The following is a 9,525-nucleotide window of genomic DNA, read 5'->3' as shown; positions in this document are numbered from 1 at the left end:
CTGCCCCATGCTCACAGCATCACCAGCATCCTCTAACCCTGCATCCCACTCCTTTCCTGGACATAAATCAAGCATAGCCAGTTGTTTGTTATTTGTTTTTTTTTTTAATTTTCAGCTCATGAAATCCAGGCACAACTTCTCACAAGCTGATTTCCCAGCAAATTGTTTAGTTCTTGCAAAGAGCCCTTTTAAAATTATTATTATTTTTTTATTGTCTGCCTGCATTTTTCTGGCCATTCGGGAAGCAGGAGGCACGTGCCTGGGCAGGCAGCAGCGCCGGGGCTGCCAGGATGCTCATCAGCCTGCAGGGATGTAAGATGCAACCAGCTGGTGAACAGTTGGGTATTTTTTTAACCCAGGTGCTTGCACAGAACAGCAAGTCAAGGCAGCAAAATCTGGATGTGCCACGTCGGTGCTCAGCCCTGCTCTTTTCCAGGGTGGTGAACGAGGCCGCTGGCAGCACTGGTGGGCAAGGTAAGAAACGGGGCTTTGGAAGAAAAACAATATCTGGCTTTGCTAAACACAAGTCAGATGGGTTTTTGGTTTAAAAGGGTTGAAATCCACCCATACAGTCTATCCCTCCCTGCACAGGAGGGCTGGTCTCCTCCCTGCCCACCTTTAAAACCTTCTAGGGATGGAGCAGGATCCCAGTGCCCTTCCCAGCCATAGGCAGCAAAGTCCAGAGGTTGAATCCTCTTAGCTACCTGGTTTATATGAAATTCATGCAGCTTTCCTACAATCCTAGAGTTTTTTTTTTCTCAAAGTGGGTCAAGCCTGGAAATCTTCTCTTAGGGAAAACAATGCCAACGACCCTTGGGAGAACATACGGTCCTTGTTAGTGGCAAGACACCTGTAGATAAAGATGGAAGCAAAAGCAAGAAAATAAACACTTCCCAAGAAACAAGACAGATTGTACCAACTGGCGTATTCCTGGTTTTGAGCTGAGGAGAGAAAGAAAAAAAGAGAAAAGCCCAGCAGTTTTCCTGTTATTGCAAAAATATCCCATCAGAGGCAACTGCCGGTTGAGAAGCCCCAAATGGGTATTTAAGGCTCCATTAGCTGCCAGCAAAAATGAGCTCCAGAAGATGCCAAAACCCCTTCCTGAACTGTGACATGAAACACCAGAAAGAAGTGGGAGGTTGGGAAAAGCCTTGGAGCAACCACCCAATGGAGTGTCTTCTGCTCAGAAAAGGTCTCCGTGCACTGCTCGGATGGACCAGGACAGGGCTCGGCCTCAGCTCCATTTTTTAACCTGATTTTTGTGGACACCACAGAGGGCTGAATGTTTCATCAGGCTGGACATGAGGAAGAATTTTTTGACACTGAGGGTGGTGAGAGCCTGGCCCAGGTTGTCCAGAGAGGTGGTGGATGAACCATCCCTGGAGACATCCCAGGCCAGGCTGGACGGGGCTCTGAGCAACCTGAGCTGATGAAGATGTCCCTGCTCATGGCAGGGGTGGCACTGGATGACCTTTGAAGGTCTCTGCCAACCCAAACTATTCTATGGTTCTAAGAAACTCTGAAAAGATTACCATTGGATGGTCCATTGTGGTTGATGTTCTTCCAGCCTGGTCTTTGACTTCACCCATTGGGTGCGAGAGTCACCCTGACCAGCCAGTGAGCACCCTGCGTGGACACCCACGTCACCCAGCTTGGGGACAGAGCGGGACACCACAGCCATGAGTGTAATCCCAGAAGGAGATGCTGGAGGTGGAGCACCCCTCTGTTGGGAGAGGAAAATACAGACAGAAGGTGTTTGGGGAGGAGGTGGTTTTGGCTGCTCGTTCTGGCTCCATCACGAACCCTGGCTCCAGGAGAAATGAGCTTGGAAGGTCCCTTCCAACCCAAGCTATTCTGTGATTCTATGATGCTCTGATCCAGCTCTCTGCATACAAACAGCATCACTCTCATGGCTGGATCTGTCCACATGCTTTTGTGCTCTGCTGGATTAGGTCTACAGGGCTGGGAACAGGGTTAAAAAGTCCTGGGATGGGTGTTTTTCTGGCCCATCTGCATGCAGGGTTAGTCTGGATGTCAGCTAAAACACCTTCCCCTCTATCACACCCATTGTTTTGGCCACAGGAATGGGGAGGGCTGGGGCTGCGGGTGCCCTGCTACCGTCAAGGTGACTGTGCATCCTCCCCAAGGTGCTGAAGAAGCCTTTGAGCTGCATGACATAAAAAACCAAAGCGAGGAGTAGGAATGGCTCATCGGAAATGGAGGTGCTGTCACAAACCACAGCTCACCGAGCACTGGAGTTTGCCATGTACCATATTTCCTTTACGAAGTTCCTGTTACAAAAGCAAAGTTTAAAAAAAAAAACAACAGGCAAAATGTGCTTGTGGCAGCAACCTGCCATGTCCATGCCCGGGCTGATCTATGCTGCATCATTTCACTGGAGTTTGGGGGAACCAGAGCACTTTGTGAGGACAGTTTTCTCTTAGGTCGTGGGTGAAGGGGTGCACCTAAACCCTGCCTGACCCCCAGCTGAGCTGGGTCCCAGCTCGGGGGCCAAGGGAAAGGCTTTGCTCTAAGCAAGGTGGCCAGAGGACTGGGGTCACAACTGGGGAAATACTTGCTCCAGGGAGACCTTATTGTGGCCTTTTAGTACTTAAAAGGGGCCGATAAGTAAGAAGGGGACAGACTATTAGTAGGGTTTGTAGTAACAGGACAAGGGGTGATGGTTTTAAACTAAAGGAGGGGACATTAAGGCTGTACATGAGAAAGAAATTGTTGCCCCTGAGCATGGTGAGAGCCTGGCCCAGGTTGGCCAGAGAAGTGGTAGATGAACCATCCCTGGAGACATCCCAGGCCAGGCTGGACGGGGCTCTGAGCAACCTGAGCTGGTGAAGATGTCCCTGCTCATGGCAGGGGTTGGACTGGGTGAGCTTTGAATGTCCCTTCTAACCCAAACTGTTCTCTGGTTCTATGAAATACTATGCAGCAGCCAGAGTTTCCTCTGGCATCTTCTGAGCCTGAAGCCCCAGCAGAAGAAGCTTTCCTGGAGCTGGGATTTGGGGCCGGTGAACCATGTTCAGCAAGGCTTGCAGTGAGAAGAAGGGTTCCCTCTGATGTCACCCCCACAGCCCACTCCTGACCAGACACTGGCCGCAGGCAGGACCCCCATAGGGAGTTCTGATGACATATGGGAGAAGGGGCAATGAGGACATGGTGTGGGGCTGGCCATGGGGCAGGGAGTTCTCCGGGGTCTCTGAGCACCACCAGACCCACCTGCACAGCCCAAGCTCAGCTGTGTCTCCCTGGTAGCCCACCCTGCACCAGGCTGGTGGAAATGGCACCAAGGCTCATCATGCCACGGGGTCCTCAGATCAGCACTGGGGCTTGCTGTGTCTCCCAGGGATCCCATATCAGCATTGGGCTGGCTGTGCATCAAGGTTCCCAGTGACAGTTCAGGGCTCTCAGACTGGACTGGGGCTTGCTGTGTGCAGGGCTCCCGAACCAGCATCAGGACTGGCCATGCCACTGGGCTCCCAGATCAGTACCGGGCTAGCCCAGCCTTCCCGCAGCAGCAGTGGGACTCCTGAACCACCACAGCAGCCAGCTGTGCTCAGGGCTCCTGGCCCGGTACAGGGACTCTTGGAGCAGCACCAGGGCTGGCTGTGCTGTGTGGCTTGCAGCCCAGCACCAGGACTCGCCACGCTTCAGTTCTGGAGACACACTGGGACTCCCAGGACGACACCGGGGCGGTCTGTGCAGGTCTCCCACACGACCGGCACCGGGGCTGGCTGTGCTGCAGGGCTCCCTCAGCATCATCGGAGCTCCCAGAGCAGCACTGGGGCTCCCAGCCCGGTGCCGGGGCTCTTGGACCAGCCGGGGGCTGGTTGTACCTCGGGATTCTCAAAGCTGCACCGGGACTCCTGGACCGGCACCAGAGCTGGCCGTGTGAGTGACTCCCGGGCCAGCACCGGGATTCACTGTGTCTCAGAGCTCCCGAAGCAGCACCGGGACTCTCGGAGCAGCACTGGGGCTCCCAGCCCGGTACCCGGACTCGCGAACTGTCTGGGGCTTGCCGTGAGAGTGGCTCCTGGACCGGCACCGGGGCTGGCCGTGCCTCGGGACTCCCGCAGCAGGACCGGCGTTCCCGGAGCAGCACCGGGATTTCCGGCCCCGTACCGGGACTATCGGACCGGCCGGGGGCTGATCGTACTTCGCGGCTCCCGGAGCCGCACCAGTGCTCCGGACCAGCGCCGGCCGTGCCTCGGGGCTGCCGCCGCAGCACAGGGACTCCCGGAGCAGCACCGGGGCTCCGGTACCGGGACTCTCGGACCTGCCGGGGGCTGGCCGTGGCGGGGTTCTCAGCGCCGTACCGGTGCTCCCCCGCCGTCGGGTCCCCCGGAGCAGCACTGCGGGGCGGCCCGGGGTCGCGGGGCGGGGCGGGCCCGGGGGCGGCGGGCGGGGCGGTGGGGCCGGGGCGGGGGAGCCCCGCGGAGGGCGGTGCCGGCGGGGCGGTGGCGGCCGCGCAGTCGCTCGGAAGCGGCGGGATGAACGGGACGGGCCCGGCGCTGTGCGAGGGCGGCGGGGCGCTGCCGGCCGGGGCCCGCCCGCTGGTCAGCGCCCTCATGTTCTCCGCCGGGCTCCTGGGCAACCTCCTGGCCCTGGGGCTGCTGCTGCGCTGCCGCCGCGGCCCCCGCCCGCCCTCCCTCTTCCTTGTCCTGGTGCTGGCCCTGGTGGTCACCGACCTGCTGGGCACCTGCTCTGTCAGCCCCTTCGTCCTGGCTTCCTACCACCACAACCGGACCTTGTCCACCCTGGTTGAAGGAGGACACATCTGTTTCTACTTTGGCTTCGCCATGAGTTTCTTCGGCCTCGCCACCATGCTCATCCTCTTCGCCATGGCGCTGGAGCGATGCCTAGCCCTGGGGCAGCCTTATTTCTATGAGCGCTTCCTCAGCCCCCGCACAGGCTTGGTTGCCCTACCTGCCATCTACACCTTCTCCGCTGCCTTCTGCTCCTTGCCGCTGGTGGGCTTCGGGCAGTATGTGCAGTATTGCCCTGGCACCTGGTGCTTCATCCAGATGCATCTGGACTACTTCCAGCACAACGGTGGCAGGGAGGTCTCCAGGTTGGATGTCACCTTCTCGCTTCTCTATGCCACCCTTCTCCTCTTCCTCATCCTCTCTGTGCTGCTCTGCAACCTCAGCGTCATCGCCAACCTGGTCCGTATGCACCGCCGTGGGCAGAAGACACGTCGCTTGGCTACACTCGAGCAGCCCCGCGTGGCCGCTGGCTCCAACCGGTGCATGTTCTCCATGGCTGAAGAAATCGACCATCTCCTTCTCCTCTCCATCATGACCATCACCTTTGTCATCTGCTCACTGCCAATCACGGTGAGTGCAACCACTCCTCCTCTGGTGTGGACTTCCTCTCCCCAACACCCCTGTTCCTCTCCCTCCCTTTATAAGGCTCTGCTGCCCAAGCTTTAAGGACTGAGGTCAAAGCTTAGCTCCTCCTGAAGCTTGGGAGACCCTCAACTCTATCAGGCAATTAGCACATTTCACGGGGAGCTGGGAAAATCACTCTCTGTATCCTGAGTGCTGCAGGAGGATAGGGTGACAGAAGGATGGGGTGGCAGAAGAATGGGTTGGCAGGAGGACAGGGTGGCAGGAGGATGAGGTGGCACGAGCAGAAATGTCCTCTCATCCTGCAGAGGCTCTGTGGCTAGGCAGCTTGGCACAGGCAGGGTTTGGGGTAGAGGGCCCCTGGACCACATGGCAATTGCTGTGGTTCCCAAGAGCCAGCCACTCATGGTTGAGGTGTGAGAGATGGCAGAGCAAGAAATTAGACATCCAAAGATGAAGGAGATGCCACTGGGTTGGATTGAAGACAGCGAGTATCTTTGCTGGGTGGGAAGAGTTATCCCAGATTTCTATGGCAAGAGGGAGGGACGGAGCTGGGGATGTGGGCAGGTGGTATCCACCTCACCGTTAGATGGAGGTCTCTTCCTCCGCAACAGCACCAGGCCATGGGCATGGAGATGGGTGACTGCTGGGAACAGAGATTGGCACACGGACCACAGCATCCCTCATCCCGTGTCCCCTCCGTGCACGAGACTTCCAGCAGAAACCTGGGGTCAAAACACCACAGCCAAGTGAGGAAGGGAGAGAGTGAGTATCCTGATGCTTTTCATCCATCCAAGCTGTATTACACCAGCAGCATCACGGACTCCAAAGCACCTCAAGCCACTCTTGTCCCCTGCCCATGTATGTGAGACTGCCAAGGTGGTAGGTCATTTTGTTCACATTAGAAACGAGCCCCACCAAGGTTGGGAGTGCAGCCAATGCTAATTTTGTGCTTGTGGAGTTAAATAGACACCACCTTCCCTCCATGCTCACGTTCTTTTCCCAAGGGAAAAGAAAATAACCACAAGCTGTAGCTGAGCCAGGCTGCCTGAGCTTTAAGACAGAGAAAAGACAAAGCAGTAACGTCCACGTGCTCGTGAGCATCCCGGGGACCAGACTCAACATCCTGAGAGATGCTTCAGCTCCCATCAATGGGACCACACATGATGGATGTCTCCTCCTTTGTCCCCAAAAAGCCCAAGTTTGGGTGCTGTGGTCATTACGAAGCAGGACCTCTTGATGGTGACACGTGGGCAGAGCCCTACAGGTCTGCTGGGGGCAGATGGGATGGGAAAGTGCCTCTGTTGGGGATCCCGTGGGCCCTGTGGTAGCAGATATAGCCTTATCCAGAAGCACAGCCAGCTTTTTTGTTTCCCGTCGCCCAGCTCCCATGTGGGGTTGTGTTTGGGCTGCGTTTTGGCAGCCTCTCAAACCGAGCTGCCCAACACTGCCGGTGCCTCCTCACTGCGACACTTTCTCTTCTGTCTGGGGCTGCCCACAGCAGCCACCCCTCCGAGGAGCAGCCTGAGCACGTGAATCCAGCAAGCATCAGGCCACAGCACCACAAAATCCTTCCTAAACCCCTCACCATGACCCCAGGGCAGCCCTCAGAAGCTCCAGGTACCGGCTGCACCGTGGCCACCTGGTACCCCGGGATGCAGCATCCCTGGATGGTACCCAACAGCCAGAGGAGGGATGCTCCTGCCTCCCATGCTCCCGTCCCATCTGAGCATCTTGTCTCCCCCGAAATGAGGGGGTGGTGATTTGACCGGTCTGAGTCAGGAATGCTGAGTCACCCTTCCAGGAAGCCCCATAAGCTGCGATGAGTCGGCACGTTGTAGGCAGGACTGGAGCGGTCCAGCCCCCCGCACCCTCTTTATTCATCCTGTTTATTCATCCTGTCTGGTTTTCAAGGTGAGACCCACCGTTTCCTTAAGCAGCCACTGGCTTAATTATGTTAGGGCTAAACTAAGCCTCACTGAGAGTAGAGCGCAGGCCTGGCTCTTGTTAGCAAGAAGATAATTTAAACTGGTGGAGGCAGAAAGGGTGCTGTGACAGCCCAAATCTCCCCAAGGAGCTGCCCTGGGGGCCAGATTCTGGCAGCCCAGACCCAGCGTTATTTCTCCATGTTGTGTTTTGCAGATCCGCGCCTACATGAACAAGTTCAGCCAGGAAGAGGACAGCCACGACTGGGACCTCCTAGCCCTGAGGTTTCTCTCGATTAATTCCATCATCGATCCTTGGGTCTTTGCCATCCTGAGGCCACCAGTCTTAGGGTTCATGCGCTCAGTGCTGTGCTGCCGGGTGTCCCCTGCCAGCCAGGACAGACAGACTCTTTCCCCTGCAAAGACAAAACTGGCAGCACGGCTAGACCCCTGTGGGCAGTAGATCCATCAGCTGTTCCAGGAGACATCTGCCAGGTGAAGCACTGGTAGATGTTAACAAAGCTCTGAAGCTCATAAAGACATGTATGTGCTGCAGGGAGGGCCAGGGACGGGTGGCTTGGCCAGGTGTCACCACATGTCTGGGAAGTCACTGCAAAGCCAGTGTGGTTTCTCACAGGGCAGAAAACATGGTGGGACAGGGTTGGAAGGGCTGATGAGCACCTGGATATCACTGCCACCCTTAAACAGGGCTGCTCCCACCCAGCAAAGGACACAGGCTGCATTCAGCCTCGCTGCAGGAGGGTTTGGGGCTGATGCGTGGGGGGCTTTGCTATAACACTACTGCTGGGGGGGGTGACAGGGACCAGAATTTCCCTGTGTTGAAAGGGACCTTCAAAGCCCATCCAGTGCCACCCCTGCCATGAGCAGGGACATCTTCACCAGCTCAGGTTGCTCAGAGTCCCATCCAGCCTGGCCTGGGATGTCTCCAGGGATGGTTCATCCACCGCCTCTCTGGGCAACCTGGGCCAGTGTTTCACCACCCTCATTGGAGAGGAAGGGAGCAGTGTATCCCCAAATGTTCCCCTTTATTTAATAGGCTGGTTGCCTAAAGAAACGCACTTTATCAGGTGTAGGTCTGTGTGCATGTGTCTGTCTCTCCGTCCCCCACCCCCAGAGATTTGAGGCTCTGGTGGGTGCCAGCCCAGCATGTCTGAGGGCCTCTGGGGGCAGAAAAAAGCTGAATTGTGGCTTTTCTGTAGTGCTGTGATGGCAGCAGAGCTGTCTGACCCCTCCTGAGCAACCCTTCTGCAATTTTCTTTATCCTGTGGTTTATGCAGGAGCCAACAAGGGGCATAAAATCTCACCCCGTTGGGCAGCATCCTTCAGCACCCCTATTTTGGGTTTTTTGGTTGTACGTGTTGCTCTCTGGGGCTCTGGTCTGGGAAAAGGGCATCCAACCCCTCTGGCTTCTCCCACGGGTGAGCTGGGTTTGTCCTGAGGCCATCGCTGCCATCAGGGGTTGCTTGTGGGGGGCTCATGGATCCTTTTCGTGCAGCATCCAAAACACTCAGTGTCATTGTGCTATTGCAAGGGGGGTGTCTCGTCCATTTGGGAACTGCAGCTCTGCTCAGAAAGCCCAAAGGTGCTGAGATTTGGAACTTTTCTGCCGTTCGGTAGTTGAGAGGATGTAAAAAAAATATAATATTATTATTTAAATAATAAATGTCTCTGAAAGGAGCCTGCTGAATTGTGTGTGAATTTGTGGTGAAGATGCATCTCAGGGTAGATCTGGCTCGCGGAGAAAAAACATCACCTGCCTGGAGCATCGGTGGGATGAAGCCTTGGGGATGGGGGGAGAGAGCAGGAGGGGAAACACGTGTCTACAGTTTCCTAAAATGTGAAAATAAACTGTGTTTTATAAATGTGTGATGATATTTTTACCTCTGCAACCCAGCCCTTGAGCTACAGAAATACCCCCACCTCTGAGCTCTTCCCTAAGACTTGTGCATCCCAAAGCCAGGGAGAGACAGGCCAAGCTCCTACCTGTTATCAAAATAAAATTAAAATAAAATCACCCTAAAAAAAGGCGGAATTTATGTCACTTTTGTCAGGCAGCCAAGATCCACAGGAAGTTTACTGGCCTCCGAAATGTGTGTGGGCAGATGTCAGGCATGGGCTGCTATTGCTCAAGTGCTGCTGCTGGCTTTCTGGCAGCATCCTGCAGCTGGGGGGGTCCAGGGGGGACATCACGGGAGGGGTGACATGTGTCTTGCACACAG

The 9,525-nt window shown here is 55.9% G+C and overlaps 1 protein-coding gene across 2 annotated transcripts; it reads left to right on the top strand.

Annotated features, from left to right (window-relative positions):
- The first annotated feature begins 4,438 nt into the window (after nucleotides 1–4,438).
- PTGER2 (prostaglandin E receptor 2) lies at nucleotides 4,439–9,168 on the top strand. Of its 2 annotated transcripts, XM_065063194.1 has the most exons (3): nucleotides 4,439–5,348; nucleotides 5,975–6,125; nucleotides 7,503–7,820. In XM_065063194.1, the coding sequence occupies exons 1-3, from the start codon at nucleotides 4,503–4,505 to the stop codon at nucleotides 7,583–7,585; spliced, it is 1,080 nt and encodes a 359-aa protein (XP_064919266.1). In that variant the 5' UTR covers nucleotides 4,439–4,502; the 3' UTR covers nucleotides 7,586–7,820. The 2 variants fall into 2 exon arrangements, with proteins under 2 accessions (XP_064919266.1, XP_064919267.1); XM_065063195.1 differs by lacking the exon at nucleotides 5,975–6,125 and having other exon boundaries at nucleotides 4,458–5,348; nucleotides 7,503–9,168.
- Nucleotides 9,169–9,525: the final 357 nt, after the last annotated feature.

Source organism: Columba livia, chromosome 5 (assembly GCF_036013475.1).
Source record: "Columba livia isolate bColLiv1 breed racing homer chromosome 5, bColLiv1.pat.W.v2, whole genome shotgun sequence".
In the NCBI taxonomy this organism is placed as follows: Eukaryota; Metazoa; Chordata; class Aves; order Columbiformes; family Columbidae; genus Columba; species Columba livia.
This window is presented reverse-complemented; position numbering and strand designations above follow the sequence as displayed.

Bases quoted from the DNA above. Each gene is read 5' to 3' on its own strand.
- PTGER2 (XM_065063195.1), top strand. From the start codon at position 4,503: ATGAACGGGACGGGCCCGGCGCTGTGCGAGGGCGGCGGGGCGCTGCCG. The intron at 5,349-7,502 runs GTGAGTGCAACC...TGTGTTTTGCAG, and splicing joins TCTGCTCACTGCCAATCACG to ATCCGCGCCTACATGAACAA.